General features: G+C 38.8%; 1 protein-coding gene across 1 annotated transcript in view; it reads left to right on the top strand.

Moving 5' to 3' along the window:
* ASXL3 (ASXL transcriptional regulator 3) overlaps nt 1-24,721 on the top strand; it is a 184,632-nt gene extending 159,911 nt beyond the window's left edge. The window contains exons 9-13 of the mRNA XM_063451432.1: nt 10,973-11,136; nt 13,599-13,695; nt 15,635-15,740; nt 16,223-18,110; nt 19,366-24,721. Of these exons, the coding sequence (XP_063307502.1) occupies nt 10,973-11,136; nt 13,599-13,695; nt 15,635-15,740; nt 16,223-18,110; nt 19,366-22,902 (5,792 nt within the window). The 3' untranslated portion in view covers nt 22,903-24,721. The remainder of the gene's footprint in view (nt 1-10,972; nt 11,137-13,598; nt 13,696-15,634; nt 15,741-16,222; nt 18,111-19,365) is intronic.
* Nucleotides 24,722-25,046: the final 325 nt, after the last annotated feature.

Raw genomic sequence — 25,046 nt, 5'->3', positions numbered from 1 at the left:
TCTCTAAAATCTGAGATTAAAAAAACAGCATTTTGCCCTTCCTATTATTCAGTTCAATCTATGCCAATCGGCACAGAGATAAGAAGGCTTGTGCTCTGCATGTCTCTTACCAGGGAAACCCTGCTGCTTGCCTTCAGACTAAGGGAAAGACATGCCTGCAAGAGGGAGGAGGGGCAGGCCCTTTGTAATAGCTGCAGCATCAGGGAGAGAAAAAGTCAATGATTTATTGCGCGGGAGCATATTGGGCAGGCAGTCTGAGAATGGAGAGAAGGAGAACGTGAGATAACAGATATGTTTTATTTACATACTTAAAATCAGCATAAAGTGTTGGGGACTTTTTAACCTGTTATGGGAATCAAATCTGTGCTTCCCAAACATGGGTCTGCAGAAGAGGTTTGTGTAACACCCACTGAAAACATGATAGACGCTCTCAACAGTAGACTGGGGGATTGGAAACAATGGAGATGTGAACTTTTTATAGTATAGAGGGGAGAAACACTTAATTGTATAACATGAGTCAAGCTAGATGGATTGAAAGCTGCAAACATGTAACTGTCATGGCATATTAACTTTAAATATTTATCGACAGGGAGCTCTGCTAAAATAAGCCTAAAATAAGCAATTTCACGATCCAAATTATTCTAACTTCGACCCAAATGAAGCGATTACAAGATGGGGAAGAAATCTAAGCACCAGGGAACCGTGAAACCAGCATGGGCCCACGATATCTGGGACCGCTTTCTCCGTCCCGCAAAGGCCACAGGAATCCCTGCGCCAAAAGAAAATGGCGACACAACCTCGTCCTCCTCCGAACAATAAGCGTTGGATGAGCTAGACGAGTTCCCAAACATAGGCAGATTACACCACCCCTCCTCGGACGAGGAAAACGCAGGGCCTCACTACACGATGCATACAGATAGAAGCACAAAATGCAGAGCAACAACGCACCCAGTCCTTGCTTACCAACCGCTTGGACGCAATGGAAGATCGGCACAGGACCCGGAATGTCAAAGAACGGGGTATCCCGGAGACTGGTACCCCGGAAGAACTGACCCAATATACCAGGAGGCTTCTCACCTTACTACTTACCCCACAGCAGGCGAAACAAGCCGTGATCGATGGGGTCTATCGCATCCCGAGAGATACCAGAGCCCCAGCAGACTCCCCAGGGGATGTCATACTACAGCTCCAAACAAGGTCAGCCCAACTAAACTTCATGGCAGCAGTGCGAGGAATATCTAATCACTCCTTAGAAAATGCTGCTCTGTCTTTTTCCCAAGATCTGTCCAGGCCTACCTTGGTATAGAGAAGCCTGTTCAGACTGCTGACCACCGTGCTCCGCCAATACTCTATCCTATACCGCTGGGCATTCCCCAGGAGCCTGGTCATCACGCATGGTGGTGCAACATCCCGCATAACCGACGCATCGGAAATAGGTCTGTCACCAAATTAGGAACCGACTACCCACGTACTGAGACAAAAGCTCCCACACACCTGGGACATGTCCAAAGAAAAAAACGTTCCAGCCAGCCGGACCCACCACCCCACCCTCTACCGCATTCAAAGCGCAAAAGGCTAACGGGCACCTGAGACTCTGAAGAGAATGTATAGGATCTGGCGGAAAGGACTGATCATCCAATTTACCCCTGAGTTTGTATTTATTTGATTTTGTTTTTATTTGATTTTACATTGCTGAAAAGAGACTTGCGTCCATCAAGTTCAGCCTTCCTCACATGTTTTTACTGTTGATCCAAAAGAAGGCAAAAAAAAACATAGACTGAAAGCGCTTCCAAATTTGCAACAAACTAGGTAAAAATTCCTTCTTTACCCCAAAATAGCTGTCAGATATCTTCTTGGATCAAGCAGCTATTACCCCACTAATTAGAAATGATATCCCTGTATGTTCTGTTTTTGCAAATATTTATCCAATTGCAGTTTAAACATCTGTATGGACTCTGATAAAACCACCTCTTCAGGCAGATAATTCCATATCCTTATTGCTCTTCCTGTAAAAAAAACAAAAAACTTTTCATTGCCTTAGATGAAATCTCCTTTCTTCCAGCCTAAATGCGTGACCTTGTGTCCTATGTATAGCCCTGTTTATGAATAGATTTCCCAGATAATGGTTTGTAATGGCCCCAGATATAGTTACCGTACATAGCTGAAAAGAGATTTGCATTCAGCCTTCCTCACATTTGTTTTTTGCTGTTGATCCAAAAGAAGGCAAAAAAACCCAGTCTGAAGCACTTCCAATTTTGCAACAAGCTAGGAAAAAAATTCCTTCTTGACCCCAGAATTGGCAGTCAGATTTATCCTTGGATCAAGCAGTTATTACCCTACATTGAAAAATTATATCCTTGAATATTCTGTTTTTGCAAGTATGCATCTGGTAGCTGTTTGAACATCTGTATGGACTCTGATAAAACCACTTCTTCAGGCACAGAATTCCACATCCTTATTGTTCTTACAATAAAAAAAAACCTTTCCTTAGCCTTAAACAAAATCTTCTTTCTTCCAGTCTAAACGCATGACCTCGTGTTCTATGTAAAGTCCGGTTTGTGAATAGATTTCCACACAATGGTTTGTATTGGCCCCCGAATATATTTGTATAATGTTATCATATCCTCTCTCAGGCGACGTTTTTCTAAACTAAATAGGTTTACATTTGTTAACCTTTCTTCATAGCTGATATGTTCCATTCCTTTTATTAATTTTGTAGCGCGCCTCTGCACTTTTTCTAGTGCCATAATATCCTTCTTTAGAACAGGTGCCCATAATTCACTTCTATTAAGGGTATACATTGCTTGTGCATTATTTATGCCAAAGTGCATAACTTTGCATTTTTCAAAATTAAATTTAATCTGCCATTTGAGTGCCCAGTCCCCCAGTCTATCTAAATCCCTCTGCAGCAAAGTAATATATTTTTACAATGTTACCATATCCCCTCTGAGGCGCTGTTTTTCCAAACTAAGGAGATTTAAATTGTTTAACCTTTCTTCCTACCTAAAATGCTCCATTCCTTTTTTATCAATTTTGTAGCTGCACTTTTTCTAGTGCCATGATATCCTTCTTTAGAACAGGTGCCCAGAATTGCACAGCATATTCAAGGTGTGCTGTTACCAGCGATTTATAAAGAGGCCAAATTATATTTTCATGTTGTGTTTGTCTCCTGCCTACTTAAGTTTTAACTATTCTCACACTGGGTTCCAGACAAACCCACCGGTGCATGACACACATAGCCAACGTCTACTCTCACATATCTGACCGCGCACACAACCACCACGCGAGGAACGTAGGAAGGAGAGAGGCGCCATTCCTCCTTAGACAGGGAACTTCACCCCTCCATATGTAGGCCACATAACACCGTGCCAGGCTCCGTTAAATATACCCCCAATATACCACACATTCTGCCCTTCCTACAGCCACAAGGCTGTCACTAAGTGAGACGCTCAGTAAAGGGACAGGTCACAGAGCGACACTCAACCTCCCCACCTCCCCCCCGGCTTGGGGATACAGAGCACTTTACCCAGCATACATTGACAACTACCAACTCTGGAAACCATTAACACTACGGACATGCAACTTACCCTTCTAAACTTAAAATGCCAGTTAAATATGTTATTCTACTCATTTGCTTTTCTCGCATAACTTCAAAACAGAAATGGGCACAGCATATATATTACTTATACTATCTTTGTCTCTGATTCTAAAATGGAAACTACTGAAACTGTATGAGCCTTATGCCTTATAAAAATATATATATTTATTGACAAGGTGTAACAATTGACATATTTATGCAGGAGTGTGAAATTATTATTATTTTTTTTAATACTTGTTCAAAGGACTAATGTAGTAGCCCAATCTACTTGTCCTGACAAAAAAAATTATTAAAATTAGAAAGTGGCAGTGCTTATACCTGGACATCTGCAGGGTTATTTACTAAACTCTGAATTTTCCAAAATTAAATCTGAATGGAGAAAAATTGCTGATTTGGAGAACTATCTCCAACTCCGTTATAGTCACAACTAGCTACTTCTCCATTACGTTTGCCATTCTGATTTAATTTGCAAATAAATGGCGTTTAGGCTCTCGTCCTCTCCTATAGTGTGTGTGTTGGTTACGTGTATTGAGTGTGTGGTGGCTCAGTGCAATGTGCGTGGTGTGTGCTGGCTGTATGTAATGTATGTAGTACATGTTGGCTTCATCTGTAGAATTGCATTGTACATTTAAGTTGTTGGAAATGTGGAAGGAGTCTTTTTTTTTATACAAACAAATTGAAAAAGGAAGTGGTAAAAAAAAAACAATTCTTTATATTTTCTCACTGGTGTATAAAACATAATTTGGTGCTTATTTTAGGTTTGATTTATTTATTTTTACTTTCTATTGTGTAATGTATGTAGCTTGCTGGCAATGTGTAGTGTGTCCCCCCTATTTTTGTCGGTCCTGCAGTTGAGGGTCAAGGTGGCAATGCAAGGCTTCTTTTGTTGGAATAACATTTTGGTTAACTATTCTGGTTTTAATGGTGTAAAACCAGTCCACGTGAAAATTGTACAACAATTGAAATGAGTGTATTGTTGGCGTCATTGACATATAAAATTGTAAATCTGTAGTATGTTCTGTGAAGGCAAAATGATATCCTCTCTTGTCCACTAAACATCTAAGAGGTCTGTTGTCAGGGCTGTGAGTGTAAGGTCTTTACCTCCGGTGGGTTCAGACCTTATTAATAGTTTCTTGCAGTTCCGACGCTCAGTGACTCAAAGTTCATGGTGGGAATCCCGACAGCTGCTCTCGGACTCACTAGGGTGTGCCAGACCACGATGAAGTATTTACGGTGATCTAACCCAGCAGAGGTACAAACCTCACACTTGCATCCTAGCTTTGTCCTACCTGTAGAAGCCCTTCCACTTGCCAGCAACAGGGCTAAAGTAAAAAAAAAAAACACACACAAAACCCTGGATGTTCCGACTGTAGGATGATACAACTTCTAAATCCCTGTCTATGACTTGTTGAATTTGGTTGATGAAAGTGGTGCCCGCTTAATGAACACTCCTGTACCTATCAATAACTGTTGTGTGCTGATGTGAATGAAAGACTATTAGATTTCATAATCTTTCTACCATGCACATACTGAGTGTGAGGATAGTGATGAGGAAAGACACCAGTGAAAAGGGCACAGATATGTGAGTGATATAGGTTGATTAGAAAATTGATGTGGTTGGGCTAGATTAAAAAGGGTGTGAAGATGTGGCAGAGGTAGAATGGGTGAGGGCAGATGAGGTAAGATGCAGAGTCCTAAACTGGATTATGGGGTTACTGGTAGACAGAAGAGAAGGATGATGGGAAAGACATGAATGGAGGGTTGATGAAGAATTAGACAGGTTGGCTGGGTAAAGACAACAGAGGTAGGAGATGGAAAACTTACTATCTGTAGAAAACAGACAGAGGTTTTGAGAGGTCTGATGGTTTTCAAAGAAAAAATGCATTAAAAATTAAACAAACACGCAACACACAGTTTTTACACAAACGCTTACACTTTGCTTAGAAGCCCCTGTGTGTGTCTGTGTATGCTTCTAAGCAAAGTTTATATATATATATAGACACACACGTTCTCCACACAAACATACCCCTGCATTTACTGACACAGCAGCATTCCGCACAAATACACTTTTGCATTCACACATCTGTTCTTCTCATTACTAGAACACTACATTCACACATGTACACTGCATTCAGATTAATATATGATTTTTTTTAACACTCTGGCACTACATAAAGCAGACTTAGATACATACACAAACATTATACGCAAATATATCCCTACTTTGACTCACAACCTGCTAAATCAATTGTGTATTTGTATGCAATTTCAGATTAACTTTTTTTGCAGTAGAACATGTACCCCCTCCATTAACTCACATTTTGACTGTGCTTAAATGAATTCCTGTATTCACACACTGACACTCTGCACAAATATGCGTATGCATTCATGCTGGCATGTTATGCAAAAATAAGCACATGCATGCTCAACACTATGTAAAAAGTGTGGTTAACATTTACACCGTACACATTTATTTGTTTTCCAAGGACCCAGGACCTAATATGTTGTCAGTCCGTCCTTGTTTTAACATTATTAAAGCAGCCCCTTCGACAGACAATGCTTTCCTGACATTGATGCAGAGTTCTTATTGTGCATAGTATGACACGTTTTGGTTCCTGCAGCACCAGCCACCATGCCCTCAGGATGCTATGTGCAGGAACTACAATATAATGTGTCAGTCTTAAAAAGATATTTTAAACTTGCTAAGTAACTAACCTTCCTGAAGACTTTTGATCTTTATTAAGAACAGGGTTGTCGATAGGGCTCATCTGTAATGGCTCTATACTGACTGCTTACAGTTCACAATGTCTGCTTGCCTTAGTGTTCTATCATTTTATCTCTTCAGTAAGAACAATGGTTCAGTTTCAAGTATTTCCCTTGTGAAGTGTGTTTTATTATTGGCAAATAAGCAAGAACAGTTTTATATCATTTTATCCCTGAATTCATCATTTAGAACAATTGCATTGTGTAGGTTTTCCTTGTTGGGAATAGAGGTGAGGTTTCATTTTCCACAACATGTAATTTCTGTCAGATTGCAACCACAGTTTAAAAGAAAAACATTCTATCTGTTTATCTGCTACAACTTGAAATGTTTTATCATTTTTTTTTTGTTCTTGTCAGTCTGTCTCTTGGGTATGGTCATTCATTATATGTCGAATAGAAACTGTTTAATAAATAAAATGGAGTGTGTTCTGCTTGTTACATATGCTAGAGTGTGTATTTTGTCTTTAGTGACATGATACCCAGATTATTACATATGGTGTTGGAGTTGTGTTAGGGTTTAAATCTGATTATGGATTTTGCATCTGTTATTAAAACCATGAGATGATCTGCTAATGAAAAACAAAATATCCTTCTATAGGTATCATTAATGGACAGTTTATTCTCCAAGTACTGCACATGTTTATTATCATATTAATGCTTCCCTGTTGATATTAAAGAATGATTACAGGTTGCATAGTGTTATTTCTAGCTATTGTATTGGATTAGGTCTATAATCAAATTGTGATATAAAAAGCTCAAGTTTCAGTATAAACAAAGGCAATTTCTACTCTTTTGCAAAATGCTTTGCGATTATAAGATTATTAGCTTGTCAGTAAGTATTGTAGGACAGGTGTTTTCTGCGTGACGCCTTTCTGAGTAGATTCACACGCATTCCTGTTCCACAAGTTGTATATGTCCCACATTTATGGTGTAGTTCGTTTCTCATGTAGTGGTAGATTCACCATGCTTGGCTAGGTGAAACAGAACAAGCTTTTGAATGTGTCCGTGTGAAAATGATAATGTTTGTAAACAGCTTATGCGTGTTGTGTTTTATGTGATTGCTTATTTTAATTCACATAGTGTCTACCCATAGCGACTTTTGTAAATAAACCATTTACTCAGTGTTGTAATAATATTACAAAATTTCTACGTTGTAGCCAATATACTGTTTCACACATTCATCAGGCTGGTCATTTTCTATACAAGTTAATATATTGTGAGACTTTTTTTTTTTTTTAATATAAATCTAGCTTTCCTATAACACTTATTTGTGGCTGAAACATTCTTTCATTCATGTATAAATCAGAATCCAGAAGTTTCCGCTAAAATAAATAAATAAATGTTTGTTAACCCTGGGATTAATACGCTGCAGACTAATATTGTTTTAATTTCACTTTGTCTATTAATATTTTTATTTAAAGAATATGATCTAAATATTCAGTAATTTGTATAGTTATTCTACAGCTATGTGCACTTAAGTTGTGTTTACCTTTAACACAAATTTTAAATGGCAAGTAACATTGCCATTTACCCCAAAATTGATTTAACTTCTTCAAGTTCTTTGTGTCACGTGCTTCCTTCAGATTTTTATGTTTGATAACGAAGCCAGACATAAGATATTCAATATTTAAAAATATAAAGTCATATCTTATTTTTATTCAAAAAATGGTTCTTTTCGCCCTATTTCTACGTCAGTCTGCTTTTGGATACAGGTGGGTAATACAATTCAAGGAGGACAGATTAAATAATCATTTAGATGACAATATGATGTAACAGATTTTATTTATATTATACCTGCTAAGCCAAGTGTATATGGTTGTACTTTATAGACAAAATTGAATTTATTTATTGTACTAAACAACGTGTACGTATATGAATATTTTATAATAATATTTTATAATATATTTCTATAATCACCAAAACAACTTTAACTTAATGAAGCAGTTTGGGTGTGTAGATCAGCGTTTCCCAATTGGTGTTCCAAACACAAGTGAGGTTCCGCCGCAATTTCGGGAAACAAAATGGCCACCACTGATAATTGAGACGGGCGGCGAGGGAGCACTCTCCCCTGCTCAGCTCCCTCGCGCTCACCGCAGTAATGCCGGAGCCGGAATATGACGTCACTCTGGCCCCGGCATCAATAAGAGGCGCGCTCCCTCGCCAGCCGCTCATCCCAGCAGCCCTACTTGAGCCCAGGGACCACAGGCCAGCTGCTCAGCCCAGCAGCCCCACAAGACCCCAGGGAAATAGCGATTCCATGCTAGCACTCCCAAGGTAGGGAGGCTGGGTGGAGTGAAATTTTAAAAAGAAAAAAAAATTAATTGTGTGTCTCTGTTAAGGAGTTTGTGTGTATGTTTGTCAGTGTGTATGTGTGCTTGTCAGTGAGTGTGTGTGTGCTTGTCAGTGAGTGTGTGTGTGCTTGTCAGTGAGTGTGTATGTGTGTGCTTGTCAAGTGAGTGTGTGTGCTTGTCAAGTGAGTGTGTGTGCTTGTCAAGTGAGTGTGTGTGTGCTTGTCAAGTGAGTGTGTGTGTGCTTGTCAAGTGAGTGTGTGTGTGCTTGTCAAGTGAGTGTGTGTGTGCTTGTCAAGTGAGTGTGTGTGTGCTTGTCAAGTGTGTTTGTGTGTGCTTGTCAAGTGTGTTTGTGTGTGCTTGTCAAGTGTGTTTGTGTGTGCTTGTCAAGTGAGTGTGTGTGCTTGTCAAGTGAGTGTGTGTGCTTGTCAAGTGAGTGAGTATGTGTGTGTGTGTGCGCGCTTGTCAGGTGAGTGTGTGTGCGCGCTTGTCAGGTGAGTGTGTGTGTGCGCGCTTGTCAGGTGTGTGTGTGTGCGCTTGTCAGGTGAGTGTGTGCTTGTCAGTTTGTGTGTGTATGTGTGCTTGTCAGTGTGTCTGTCAAAAAGTATGTGTGTTTGGATGTGTGTCTGTGGCATACATTTCAGCAATCAAACACATATATGTACATACATCCCAGCAATCAAACACCAACACAACATGCAAACACACTCCTGCAAACACAAACATAACATACAAAAAACCCTGGATTCAAATTTCAAATTTATATACAAACATTCAAACACACCCTTCACTCAAACACTAATACTACACACAAATGTACACGCACATTTAAAAGCTAACACTACATCCAAACACACACCTGCATGCAAATGCAAACGTAACATACAAACACACCCCTGCACGCAAATGCAAACATTACATACAAACACGCCTGTATCAAAACGCTAACATATATACAAACACACAAAAGCACACCTGCTCCGAAGTACTACTGTCTGTTTACTATCTATGCTACGGCGCCAAACGTTTTTTGGGGTTCCACGTTGTTAGAGTATTATGTGAAAGGGTTCTATTGGGAACCCCTGGTATAGATCATGCCTCTGAAGTTCCACCGCTCAATTCACTGCCATTTAGGAGTGAAATCACTTTTGTTTCTGTTTATGCAGCACCAGCCACACCTCCACTGGTTGTGACTGACACAGCCCACAGGTAAACAAAAATGTTTTAATTTCAATCAGATGTAACTTGCTTTAAAAGTTTTTTTTTATCTTCTTCTCTGTAAATTGAACTTTAATCACACATTGTAAGCTCCTGCAGGGTCTAGCAAGCTATTAACAGAGCAGGAGATTTTGAATTGAACTTAAACAGCATTTGCAATAAAGGACGTATAAACATTAGATGAGTCTTTACAGGAAGTGTTTAAGAAGGCTGTACAAGTCACATGCAGGGAGGTGTGAATAAGACTGCATAAACAGTGATTTTACTCTTAAATGGCAAAGAATTGAGTAGGGGCATGGTCTATTCACCAATACTGCTTAATTAAGCTACATTTGTTTTGGTGACTATATAGTGTTAATTTAAAATTTCTATATTCTTTTAGCATAGATTTGAGATGTAACGTGTAAGTAACACAGCTGTAACGAACACATATGTAACGTGTAAGTGCACATAGTGCCGTGGGCTTGAACTTCACGCTATGTGAAACTTCAGGAAAGCAGGACATTTAATATATACATTTACTGGCAGTTCTGCTAGCATAATCTATGCATTACATTTTAAAGCTTACAAGAAGCTGATCTTGTCATTGAAACAGTTGGTGGATGACAGGGCCACTATGGATGACAGAGTACACTGTTTTCTCGTCAGACATAACACAAAAATAATTAGAATTTTTTGTGCATGTGTGTGTGTATGCATTTGTTTAGAGAGAGAAAGCGTTTGATATACTGAAAAGAACTTCTTCATAAATATTGGTATGTAAATAAACCTAGATTTATTATAAGTATATGTGTAATGTTTATCGTAATGCAGTATTTATATATATATATATATATAATTATATAATATATCTGTGTTCTTTGTAGAATTACAAGATTGTTACTGTGATTGAGAATGTTTTTTTTTCTTTTTGTTTTGGGTGTTTTTCTTTCGGTAGAGATATAAAACGCTGCTGCAAATTAAAATGAATGGCTGTTAATTTGCTTTTAGTATGGTTTAATTTTTGCTTTCAAGTGTACACCGTTTCTACAAATAAAAACACTGATAATGCTTCTAACAATGTGAAACAGTGACATAAATGTTGATCTTATTTACTGTATTCTAGGGCATTTGAAATGGACCAAAGCAGAAGATATTGACATTGAAACTCCAGGATCAATTTTAGTAAACACTAATCTGAGGGCTTTAATCAACAAGCATACATTTGCCTCTTTACCACAACATTTTCAGCAGTACCTTCTTCTGTTACTCCCAGAAGTAGATAGGCAGGTAAGTAGTCTCAACAATGTTCTCGCCTGCATTCACATTTTTCTTTCCTTTCATCATGCACTAATTTAATAAAGTTCATATATAGACAATAGGAGTAATGTAAACAAAAAACGGAATCTGATGACAGATTAATGGCAGGGAGTTCTAAAGGGAGTAAAAAAAGAAAGCTAAATCAGGAAGGTATTAAAGTCAGAGATGGTGGGGTAGAAAGTTCAAGTGTAGAAAGAGAAAAAGGAAAGATAGAGAAGCATGACGAAGGTAAGGGACTGTAGTAGTGTGAGAAGATCAAAAGTCCTCTGACGATAGAAACATAGAATGTGACGGCAGATAAGACCCATTCGACCCATCTAGTCTGCCCAATTTTCTAAGTACTTTCATTAGTCCCTAGCCTTATCTTATATCTAGGATAGCCTTATGCCTATCCCACGCATGCTTAAACTCCTTTACTGTGTTAACCTCTACCACTTCAGCTGGAAGACTATTCCATGCATCCACTACCCTCTCAGTAAAGTAATACTTCCTGATATTATTTTTAAACATTTGCCTCTCTAATTTAAGACTATTACCTCTTGTTGTAGTAGTTTTTCTTCTTTTAAATATAGTTTCCTCCTTTACTCTGTTGATTCCCTTTATGTATTTAAATGATGTCCAATTTGTCCACATAGCTGTATCTTTACATTATTTGAAGATGCAAGAAGTCTCTTGATCCCTGCTACCTGGTGTGTGACACCCACTCTCGAAGGCTGTGGTGATATCGCTGCAGTCATTCTGCAGCAGGAAATTGCGCACCAGAAGCCATTAGCATGTGCATTAACATGAAGCAGAAGATATGTCAGGTGTACAATACAGACCCTACTCATATAAAAGGCAAATGTTAAAATGTACCATCTCCCTAATTTCATGAACTAAGGGTAATCCCACCATTTGTGGAGCTTTGTGTCCATAGAAAGATATTTGATTGGAAAACTGAAATAGAACCTTGAGCTTTAGGCTTACTGCTATGCATATAGATTAGGTGACTTATTTTTATGTATTTTATGACCACTAGAACGTTCGGGGAAAAAATAGACATTCAGAAAAAGGGAGCTATGTAGGAGCAGATTAGATGACCATTTTTTTTTATGACAGAGCTGCTTTAAAAATACAAAAGTTTGGAGTTCCACAAAAAAATGTACTAGAAAACGGCATACTTACTCATATATACTATCTGCTCATGCTGCGTGAACCAAATAAAACGAGCAAGATTCTAGACAAACCTCAATAAACCTGTTCCGAGTTGAGGGACTCTTGACTCCATGCCACCGTTTTATGCCACAGGTAGATTAATACAATTGGGCTGTGGACCCCTTTTAACAAGAGCTGCATCAATAAACCATGATTTAAGGTGAACAAACACTCTCTTTAAAAGAATGAATCCGTGTATGCAAATAATTAGAGAATCATACTAATAATAAATGAAGGCAATAATTGTAAACCAACTATACATATAACTAGTTAATAATGTGTATGAGACATTTTAAGACTGTATGAATTTCACTGTTCTGCTCCGTTGCAATGTTACCGCTGCTGCATTAAGAGAAGATTTCTAAATAATGCACTGTAGCAATGTAGAAGGGGTGTTATTTTTCATGTAAACCTCAATCCACTTTAATCCACAAAGTCTTTATTACCAGTAAGCAATTATAGATTGTCCCATATGAAGCTTTGGAAAATATCAAATCACATTCAATGATCATATTATAGGAACACTATAGTGTCAGGAATGCAAACATGTATTCCTAACTTTATATTGCTGGACTTTATGTTTAGGTGACCAGCCACCCTCTCTGTGGAGTTCAAATATGAGTTAATTCACCATTTCTACCGCACCACAGCTGACCCTGCCCTCATGGCTGAGTTGAGAAATTCTGAATTAAACTGCATTTGCAATAAAGGATGTATAAATATTAGATACGTCTTTACAGGAAGTGTTTAAGAAGGCTGTACATGTCACATGTAGGGAGGTTTGAATGAAACTGCATAAACAAGTGATTTTACTCCTAAATGGCAGAGAATTGAGCAGGGGCATGATCTATTCACCAATACTGCTTAATTAAGTTAAATTTGTTTTGGTGACTCTAGTGTTATTTTATTTAAAACATTCTATATTCTGTTAGCATAGATTTGAGATGTAACATGTAAGTAACACAGCTGTTCAGTCTTGATAATCTCAGCCAATGCAGTGTTTTCCCATTGGAAAGCACTGGGAGGCTATTGTGCATGCAATAGGATCGCTCAGCCAATTAATTACCTGTAGGATCAACATCTGTCTTTTGCAGCTCTTTTTTTAAACCTGCCTACAGAAGAGGAAGGGCAAACCATTGTAAAACTGTTTGCCCCAGTACCAGGACTGCAAGCTGTAGTGCTTTAACACTTTTATTTTTCAGTGATTAATGCTTTTTTTTCTTTGAACTGTTTTCTAGATGGGAAGTGATGGAGCTTTACGTCTTAGTAATTCTGCTCTGAATAATGAGTTCTTTGCATATGCAGCTCAAGGTTGGAAACAGCGACTATCAGAAGGTGATAAAGAGCTACCATTTTTCTGTAATAACATTTATTTTATCTGATTATGGACTCATGTCAGTATGTGAATTACAATAGGGAAGTTTGGTGATTTTATGTGTGGGTTGCTGCACAAGATGTAAGTATTGTCAGGCAAGTAATTGGACATTAACTTCTGTGCAATCATTTAAAATAAATCTGTCAAACTTGCTCTTAAAGGACCACTATAGGCACCCAGACCACTTCAGCTCAATGAAGTGGTCTGGGTGCCAGGTCCATCTAGGGTTAACCCTGTCTGCTGTAAACATAGCAGTTTTCAGAGAAACTGCTATGTTTACATATGTGTTAATCCAGCCTCTAGTGGCTGTCTCATTGACTGCTGCTAGAGGCGCTTGTGAAAATCACAGTGAGAAGACGCCAGCGTCCATAGGAAAGCATTGAGAATGCTTTCCTATGGACTGACTGACTGAATGCGTGCGCGGCTCTTGCCACGCATGCGCATTCAGCCGGTGATCTCAGAAGAGGGAGGAAGCCTTTAAAACCTTCCTCCCCCTAGAGCCCGACGGGAGGGGGACCATGAGGGTGTGGGGGGGGGGGGGGACCCAGAGACCCCATAGAGCAAGGAAAACTAGTTTGTTTTCTTGGCACTATAGTGGTCCTTTAAGACCTATTATCTGCTAGCTGTGTACAGTTGTGTTGGCAAAGCACTGGAGGCTATTAAGCCACCCCGTATACCTTCTATACATGCCATCAGTTGGATCTTTGCTCCTTGCAAAATTAATATTACTGCTTGCACATACATTTCAATGCCTGCGTTTTCCACTGTTTTCTGGGTGCTATGTTTGTAAGTTGTTTGTTTAACTTAAAGTAAGGTCAGTCCTTCTCATGTGTTTCAAGTTTTATTATTTTTACGCGTGGGAATACTTATTTCAACTTGAGTTTGATTTTATTGTATATTCTTTATTGACCTGCAAAAGTAAGAATTAAAAAAATGTGAATTAGCCATTACATCAATAACAAATCAGTTGAGGAAAACTGGAGCTGCTTCATCATGAAAGGTTAATGTTAAAAAAAATGCCTTTAAAACATAATTTGTAACCCAGTTTAAGCAAGCCAATGCAATTAAACAAGACAACATGGTGCCACTACATCAGCCCAACCTCTGAATTAGGGGTGTCTTCTAAAAAGTGCTTGACACTGAAGTTTCTCATTATATAAGAAGGCTGCTGACTTCTGTGCTTTCATCAGCTAAAGCCAAGACCAAGCTTCTTGAATATTTCTTCATGGTCACCCAAAGCACCTAATGATTTGCTTCCAATACACCGGTGCAAACAACTGACGCAAGCAGCTACCTCTGAGTCACCCATCTATAAGTTTGAGGGATTTGACCTATCATTTTACAATGATCTCTCCATATTTACTGTACAATCAATGAAACCGGTGACACAGCTCCTGAGGGACAATGACATCCCATATCGCTGGGGACTGGGCCGCAGGCTTTCAATGCTGCATGACGGATAGTGAATACACACCTCCCATGTGTCCATTTCAGAGAAATTTCTCACATCGGTGGGCCTGTCCTTACCAGTATACATCAACTCCTGCAAGTCCTGGAAATTTGCAGAAAATTAAGCTTGGGCCGGTCTGCTGGACAGCTGAACTTGGCCTTGCCGGATACTTGAGACTTTTATAGCGGCAAGAAGGACTTCCACTAGTTCCATGGTCATTTTTCCATGCTCTGGTAATAAGCTTCACCATCAAATTTGTATGTTATAGATTCATGTCAATGATCTGCCTCTAGTCTACTATACAAAATATGACCACAAGAGAGGCAAAACACTGTAACCCACATAGTTATGTATGCCACTGTTTTGTAATATGTTGTTTCGTACATCCATTTTATTTTACATTTATTTTTTCAGATAAATTAACCCTATAATTGTGTTTACTTTTCCAGGAGAATTTACACCAGAAATGCAAATGCGCATTCGACAAGAAATTGAAAAAGAAAAGAAAACAGAAGTTTGGAAAGAAAGATTCTTTGAGAGATTTTATGGAGAAAAGTAAGTAATAAAGTAAAAAAAAAAAAAAAGGAAAAGGAAAAAGAATGAACATTGATTAAAAACTATCAAACAAAATTTCTGGTTATATGGTTTCTATATAGAACTAAGTATTTTTGTTCTACATTTGTTTTGTTCTTTGATTATATGGAAAAGAAAATTCAGTTTACATTTTCAGTGCGTGTTTAATGCTGTTGCAGTAAAATAATTTGATATAATAATGTCAAAGTAACAGTGAGGTTCATCTGCCTTATGCTGGCATATGTGTTTGGACATTAAATATTCAAATTACAGGTGTTTGCAGTATCAGTAGAGAACTGATGTATTATGGAACATACAGGTACTTTTTTTTCCCCATGGGAATTTGGAACTAAATTTAAAAAAGCAAAATATTAAATTTGTTACTACAGTTTTATAAAAAGTACCCTTTGTGAAGTAGAGATTATTTACTACTGCTCATTTGCTTTGTTTGTTTTTATGATCAGATCTGGAATGTCAAGAGAAGAATCTCTCCAGTTAACATCAGTTCAAAATAGCAGTGAAGATGAGAGTAGTTCTTTAGAAACATCTCAGAGCTTGCCTGGCCCATCAGCACAATTTGACAGCAGCACACAGTCCACCAATGAAACGCCACAGGTACTGGAAAAGGACTTAATTGAAGAACCCTACTGTAACATGGAACAAGTTCCTTCTAAGGACCTTGTAGGGGAAACCATACTTGAAGAATTATTAATAACAGAAGAAGCTGTAATCCAGGAGGAGATTGCAGAGGAGGTAGAGACCACCATTTGTGAATGTGAGGAAGATGATCAGAAGACCGAGATTGAATTACCCGAGGAGCATGAAAATCAAACAACTAAGAATGTGGAAAAAGAAGTCATAGTTGAAAATGTGGAGTCATGTGTAGTGATGGAAGATGAAATGTTATCTCCGTTGGATGTTAAAGAAGAAGATGAAAGATCGGAAGGCATTGAAGGTGACGTGTTAGAAGAAGTTAGTCAGCCGAATGAATGCATATCCCCAATTTCTTCTGTTTCTCCTCACAGTTCAACAAGTGAGACAGTTGAAAAGGAAGAGCCTCCTCCAGAGGATATACATGCCTCGGAGGAGATTGGGAACTCCTCCGCTTCTGTGGATTCAGTTTGCGCGGGAGAGGCTAGTGCTGTAGAGATGGAGTTCAATAGTGAACCAGATGAACAGTTTTCCGAAACTGCGTGCATTTCTGAAGCATCATTTTCAGCAGAGAGTCCTGAGGGGGTGTGCATTAGCAGTGCATCTCCAGGAGGGGATACTCAATCTGCTTCAGAGGAGCCCTATACCCCTGCATCAGTTGAAGCTGCTTTTCTTTCTGAAGTTTCCAGCTTTGAAAATACTGAGCAAAAACCCTTAGATGAAAGTCCTTCTACATCTGTTGCCTCAGATGTTTCTCTAATATCCACTTCACCTGTGAGGTCAGAAGCATCTCCATCTTCTAATCATCCTTTGACATCAGAGGCATCTCCTTCATCGAATTTGCCGTTAACTTCTGAAGCCTCTCCTATGTCAGATGCACCTTTAACATCAGAAACATCTTCTATGTCTCCTGCAGCTCTGGCCCCTGAAACTGGACTTGCAACAAACGTACCTCCAACTTCAGAAGCATCTTCTATATATAGCCCTCCTACAAATGATCATCTCATGCTTCAAGAAGGAACCTCCCCAACTTCTTCTGATGAATCACAGTCACCATCTAAGGATGAAACAGATGGCTTCTCAGAGGCATCCCAAGTGGACACATCTGCTATTGATCAAGAAAGTGCTGAAGATATAAAATATCACCATACAATATCCCTTAATTCTGAAACCTCAATTTCAGGAGATGTCTCAAGTAATAAATCTGAAGTAGACAATGAAAAAGTATATGAAGCCACAGCATCAGAATTATCGCCACCTGAACCTATAACAATAAAAAATAATTCACCTCATTATTGTATTGTTGATAAAAAATATTTGTCTCCATCACATGAAGAACCTGAAGAATTATTTCCTAAAAAAAATGAACCACATCAAATCAAGTCTCATGATAAACTGTATGCGAGTACGTTGGAGACAGCAGGGTTTTATGAATCCTCCAGAAGTAAAAACCATAAACAGCAAGTGAGCTCACAAAACAGGACAGAAAATTCTCATCCCAAGTCATATGAGTTTAGTAAACAAACTGAGACAATAAGAACTGAAAGTCGTGAGCCTGAAATTTCTAAGAGAAAAACTGCTGAGCAGCATAATTATGGAATTTTTAAGGAGAAACGCCCAAGAATAGATGATCATTCTTTTAGAGGTTCTTCTGAGAGAGATCATCCACCTAGGGAGGAACCTAGAGTCCCACCTCTCAAGGTAAAGTGAAATGCAGAGTATTATTGAAGTTTCTTTTACTAGGAGAAAAGGGTGTTTCAGCTGTTTGAAATTGCACTCTATGGCAGGGCCTGACTGAAGTTTTACTTCTTTTTAAGGGTGCTGAGGGAGGGGGCGGGGAGGGGCAAGCCACCTAAATGGTGGGTTTAACACTATAGGGTCAGGAATACATGTTTTTATTCCTGACCCTATAGTGTTCCTTTAAGTAGTTTTAAAGAGAACATCATATATGCAGTGAAAAACAATGTATACATACAAAACTGTTAATATTTCCTCAAACCCAAATTAAAAAAATATTAATAAATCTGAGTTCCCCAAGTTATAGTTACAATTAATTATATTTATTTATTAAACACAGGTTTTTCTACCCTTCCAATAGACTTTAAAGTGTTAGCTCAGCTGTTAGTGTCAAAACAAGCCTTAAGTCCTTCTTTCAGAATTCAACTTACTGCTTTCAGCTAAATATACAAATTTCTAATAAGACAGAATTTTTCTCTATGGGGTGATCAAACAATCTCCTCTGCCCAGCCCCCACAAGGACCTTGCTGTAGAACTCCGGCTTTCCTTTTCTCAACTCATAGCAAGCAGAGGTGAACAGAATAATCCGGCTGAGAGGTGTATCTTTTTATGAGCTGGGGATGTAAGGGAGTCCTAAATTCTGGGAAAATCTCCAAGTTTTGCTCTTTAGCAATATGTAGTACACGTCAAAGTACTAAAGTGCTTGCAGCTAGAGGACTTGTTTTCTACCATCTGAATACAACTTATTTATAAGACAATGTGTTCCACAGATCTCTCCTGGCACATCGAATATTCTCCAATCAGATGGGGAAAATATATATATTTTTATTATTTAATTGTCTTGAAACATGCAAACGTTTTTCTAGCACCTGAACTGGGCACTTACGGTGCATAATTACGTGTCTCGTTTGCAGGAGGTGAATAACATTTTTTTTTTTTTTAAACTTGTTGAAGTGTGGTAAAACGTAGTGTTTTCAAGTTGAGATTCCTTGTTTTTTTTCCTTTCACCTTCATTTTTTTATATGAACTGTACCCAAATTGGTACAGATTGTAAAAAAGAGAGATGCATTTCTTTTAATAATTATAGTTTTGATATTTCATTGGCAGTTTGTTGATCCAGTTTACATGATTTCAGATTTATTTAAATATAAAGGGGCATGTCATGAATTGTATACATGGTTTCCTATGCTAATGACTTTATTTATTTGACTTTTCCTAGATCCAACTCTCCAAAATTGGGCCACCTTTTATCATCAAAAGTCAACCGGCCCCCAAACTTGAATCCAAAGTCTCCTCCAGCACATCTGTCAGTGGAGGGAGGAACACTGGAGCTAGAACCCTTGCTGATATCAAGGCAAGAGCGCAACAGGCACGGGCCCAAAGAGAGGCAGCCGCTGCAGCTGCAGTGGCAGCTGCTGCAAGCATAGTTTCAGGAGGTGTTGGAAGCCCTTGTGAAGGCAGTAAGACGAGAACATTGGCACATATCAAGGAGCAAACAAAGGCTAAACTTTTTGCTAAACATCAGGCAAGAGTAAATACACAACAAACTAAAGATGGGAAAATAAAAGAGACATTGGATTTGCCAGCTTCATCTGATGCAAAAGTTGAAGGTTCCACTGGAGTTATCATTATTAATCCAAACTGCAAATCTCCGAGTAGTAAGTCTACTCTGCATCGGGAATCTACACTACAGAAATCGCTAAGCAACGCAACATCATCAGAAACTGACTCTGATGCATCAGTGCACAACTCTAATGAAAATATTCATATGCCACATTCCAGTGACAAATCTGTTTCATCTACCTCCTCTGAAGATTGCAGTGTGCCAGTGCATTTTTATAAAAATGTTGGTCCAATGCCAATCTGCAGCTCTGCTGAGCCTCCTTTTACACATTCACTTGAACAATCTTCAGTTCTGATGTCTGTTGACAGTGAAAATACTACACGGTCTGTTTGTACCGTTAATGTGCTAAAGGAGACTGACATCCCTTGCATAGCTCTTGCACCAAAATGCACTGATGACACTAGCAGTCACACCTCAGTAGTTAATTCAGTTGTGTGTAACTCAGCAGATGAAAAGAGAGTGCCAGTATCAGTCAGTAATGTTAATCCCATTATTAATCCTTACACCGCTGTGCCAATTTCATCCATTGGGAGTAGTTTGCCAAATCCCCATCTTAGTAGTAATTTGTTAAAATCCCTCAACTCCCCAGTGGGAACAAGCAACAGGCATCCTGATAAATTAGTGGTGCCTGATTATGAAGAAGGAGATCATGTATCAATTTGCACTCCTGCCAGAAGAATGTCAAACCATGAAGACACTATGGTGGATTCTCTTGGGAGGTCACCTGTTCCATTATTTTCTAACAAGAGAAGTTCGAGTTCTGATTCCAGCCATGCCAAAGTACATGCAGATAATCTAGAAAAAAGCCCATGTAGTAATTTATCAGATATGCACAGTAAACCCACTGGTTTAACACAAACATTGTCTAACAGATCTATTCCATGCAAGGTTATTGTAGATCACTGTACAACTCCAAATTCAGCTTTCCCATTTAGTACAGAAAATGGAGATAACAGTATGGAGCCTCAAAACTGGCATGGTAAGGCAGATCTTTCAATGCAGAATAAGACGTGTCCACAAGTCTCTGTCATCAGCAGACAAGAAAACATTCTTAGTGAAAGCACTGAACACATTCCCAACTCAAACATTGCTGCAAGGCTAACAAGAGAAGAAAGAAACAAGCCCTTAACCTGCACTAGCCTTTCAGAATCCCCTTTTACTCAGAAAGATAAATTCAATGAATTAGTTGGTTGCCAGCAAAACTTCAATGAACAGCTTCGGTGCCCCTCTTCTCTAAAGTGTGGTTCAGATAACATCTCTAATGCAGAGTATACACCTAACAGAATATGCTGGACTGAAAAAGAATATGTAGACAGTGACAAAACAGTTGTCAACCACTTAACTACAAAAAAGCACATGGAATTCTCTGACCAAAGCTTGGTAAACCATGTCAAAAGTGAGCCTGGCAATTATCCACATATGTCAAAACTTACTAATCGCAGCCCCGTTACAAATATTCAGATCCCTCTGAAATCTGAAGTGAGTGAAGCTGGCAAGTGCTTTGGAATCAATGGGGTAGATCTTTCGGCTCCTAATATGACTTCCAAAGTTAACGACCTGGACCTTAGTGTGCACTCCGCAAAGACAATTGTTCCTAATGTTTCTAGAGAGGAGCCATTGTCCTTGTCTTCAGAAAACCTGAAAAGGGTTACAAACACTGGGAATCCAAGCTGCCGCCTTTCTTCTGTTGAGGCAAATAATCCACTGGTTACTCAGTTGCTGCAGGGTAACCTGCCTTTAGAAAAAGTTTTACCGCAGCCCAGACTCGGAACTAAGCTAGAAATCAACAGACTTCCCATGCAGGCTACCTCAGTGTATAAAAGTGGGTCAGAGAGGATTATTTCTGAAAACAACTCCTGTTCCCCTACTCCTGAAGGTAAAAATTACCCTCTGGGGAACATAAATCCTTTGCAAATGAGGAAACGAGATAACCATCCTAAAAAAAGGATGGCTAGGACTGTAGGGGAACATACTCAGATTAAGTGCGAGCCAGGGAAGCTCTCAATGGACAATGATGCAAACCTGTCCTCTTGTATGATGGGTTCTAACATGAACCTACTGGGACAAGCACAGGCGTTTAAACAGGAGTGGATGAACAAACACCCTGTACAGGTGAGGATTGCTCACAGCCCTGAGATCAAACAACAAAAGAGACCACTTCCTTCTTGTAGCTTCCAGCAAAACCCATTTACTGTTGATAAAAATGGCAGCTATCATCCAGACGCTAGTACTTCACATAGGCAGCAGCATTTTTACCAAATGCCTATGGCACAGAGAGGCCCCAGCTCTTCAGTGTATGTGCCCCAAGGTCCTGTAAAGCCCCACCCCAATAACCATGCTTTTGCTTTTGGAAGGCAACCAGAACAGAAGGTTTTGGGAGAAACACATTTATCATCCCTTCCTCCCAGAATGGGTAATGTGTGTTCACCAAACGTTCACATTAAAGAAGGAGAGGAACTGAGCAATGCTCCACAGACTCTGCAACATAAATTTTTACTGCATCCTCCCTTATCTAATTCCGAAGTCTCTTCTGATCAAAAGCAACCAGCAGTTACCATGGAAACCACTAAAAGACTTGGTTGGCCTCAGCCTGCAAGCATCTGTAGCAATATAAAGTCAGAGCCCATCTCTTTTGAGGACGGTTTAAACAACAGCTGTGAACTGACCATAAAACAAGCTTCCTATGAGCAGAATGACGTCAAAGAACAGTTGAAAGCATTAGCCTTGAAAAATGCAGATTTTTCTTCCTATTTACTTTCTGAGCCACAAAAGCCTTTTACTCAGTTAGCTGTGCAGAAATTACAAACACAGCAGCTGCAGCAGCAGCAGCAGCAATGTGGGAGTTATCCAGCAATTCAGTTTGGTAGCACAAGCTTCAAAAGGGCAGCGTCTGCCATTGAAAAATCTATTGAAATTTTAGGGAGCAACTCAAAGCCTGTTTCTGGGCTGGGCAGCCAGAACTCGGCAATGCCTGCGCAGACATTTGCTGACAGCAGCAGTGCAGACGAACTGGAACTGAAATGCTCTTGCAGGCTGAAAGCCATGATAGTGTGCAAAGGCTGTGGGGCCTTTTGTCACGATGACTGCATAGGCCCTTCAAAATTGTGCGTAGCTTGTCTGGTGGTTCGATAGAAACTGAGTGGAGGATGATCGATGGAAAGCATACCATACACTTTACAGCCTAAACAGCTTCTCTAAGAGCAGTAATATTATTTTTTCACTTTTTTTTTGTTTTGTTTGTCACAAAAGAACGTTTTTTCAGTGTTAAATAATTTTTATTCCTATGACATTTTTCTAGAGGAGAATAATATTTCAATGAGAAATAATCCTCAATATCGTGTCACTCTACTAACTTATTCAAACCTCAATTGTGTATCTGCGTTTACTCAGTTTTTGAGTTAGGAAGACCCTACATGTACATTTTCTTTATGTTGTTTGCAGGTGGAGCTCTATGAAAGGCCTTGTGCCATACCATATTTAAATGTGTGCCTCTGTGAACCCATCCTCTTTCTGTAAGTTGGTGTGTGATCTTCTTATTTAACATGTCCCCCTCTACTTGTCTTTTTATGTGCTTTGTTGTTTTTATTTTATTTTTAACCCCAATGATGAATAATGATTAGCCAGCTGCTGAAATAGCCTTGCTTTGTGAGTGTCACTACCAGATAAGACAATATAGGGTGGGATTGTAATTAAGCCAGCTGTTCATTCTGCCTAACCATGAGAGTTTGTTTTGTGCTTGCAATGGCTTAGCAAACCTTACTGCTAAACTGTTCGCACTATCAACAGAGAATACGCAAATAGACAGTTTCATATTAGTCTCTCTGCATATGCATTACTTTAAATCTAAAAGTGTCTTTCAGTCGCTTAGCAATGGTTTGGAAAATTAGATCAATGAGTCTTATGACAGAGACAAGCAGGATTTTTTATTTTCCTACTGATTTTGCTTTAGCTTCCTATACAGACATGTTTTTATTTTATTTCCTACTGCAGACAGACTAGCAACTGAAAAGCAGCCTTCAGGCCAGTAATGTACCTTTTAATCACCTGGCAGAATAGTAACTGATTTACTATACAAGCATTCAAACAAACCGCACCATGTCATATCATGCCAGTGTCTTAAAAGGTGTGCTTGTCAAATTAGCTTCTCATTATTATTTGCCCAGCCAAGTACATGCATTATATATTTGTTGTTCATCATGCACTGTAAAATGCTTACATATAATATATATATATATATATACACACACATAAGATATGTAAGCATTTAACAATGCATGATGAACGACAAAGCATACTATTTGGGTATTCCATTTAAACATCTGAAAGGAACACTACAGCATTACAAATAAAAGATACAAGTGTTTTATTTGTAAGGCTGTAATGTTTAAAACCTATTTCATTTATCAGGGCCCCTCCATCTGTCCTAAAAAAATTATCTCTAATCCAGTGGCGAGACCGTCCCTTGCCACAGCTTATCTATAGGAAGCATGGTCTTCCACTTTGTGCCAGGGTACAAAGCAGATAGGAAAAGCACCTTTCCAGCTGTCTGAAGAACATGTTTGGGTGTGCAACCAAAACATTTTATAAAAGTGGCACTTCATCTGCACCTTTATAAATTTGTAATGAAGGAATACTCCTTAAGCAAAAGTTCTTTAGCAGTTTGGAGTGTTTCTTTAAATGCCCATATATGATACATTTATACACGCACCTTTACAGAGGCTGTGTGTATTTCATTGTATTGTGTTCATTTATTCAGCATCAATGCATAGTGGGCATCTTGTCTATCTGCCTACATCCATATTTTATTGTTTACGATCCATTTTTACACTACACAAAATGCATAGAATTAAGTATTTGCACTTAAATTGATGGAAATTAATGGATTTTGGAAATAGTTTGCCTAGTTTTTTATCATATTTCATATTATAAATATGTCTGGATTTAAATTAATGTTAACTAATTTTAGGGTTTTGTTAACAAAACTTTTGTAGAGTCCTTGATTTATGATTTACTGGACCTCGGGTAGACTGTGAATTCAAATTCGTTTGGGGAGTGTATACGTAAGCTCTTATCTTATTTTTGTTAATGGAACACAATGTTAAAAAGTACACAACCGTGTAAATTGTGCAATCAACACTGCTTAAGAGAGGTTGACAACTATTTTGTCAAACTATTGGTGGGCTTACACATTCCATCGTTCATTAATATCCTTCCAGTGACTTGAAGAAACACAAGATTGCTGTGAGGACCCCATTTTGAGAATTATTATAAAATTC

The sequence above is a fragment of the Pelobates fuscus genome, chromosome 4 (assembly GCF_036172605.1).
Source record: "Pelobates fuscus isolate aPelFus1 chromosome 4, aPelFus1.pri, whole genome shotgun sequence".
Taxonomy (NCBI): Eukaryota; Metazoa; Chordata; class Amphibia; order Anura; family Pelobatidae; genus Pelobates; species Pelobates fuscus.
Note: the sequence above shows the minus strand (reverse complement) of the source record. Positions and strands in the feature narration are given on the sequence as shown.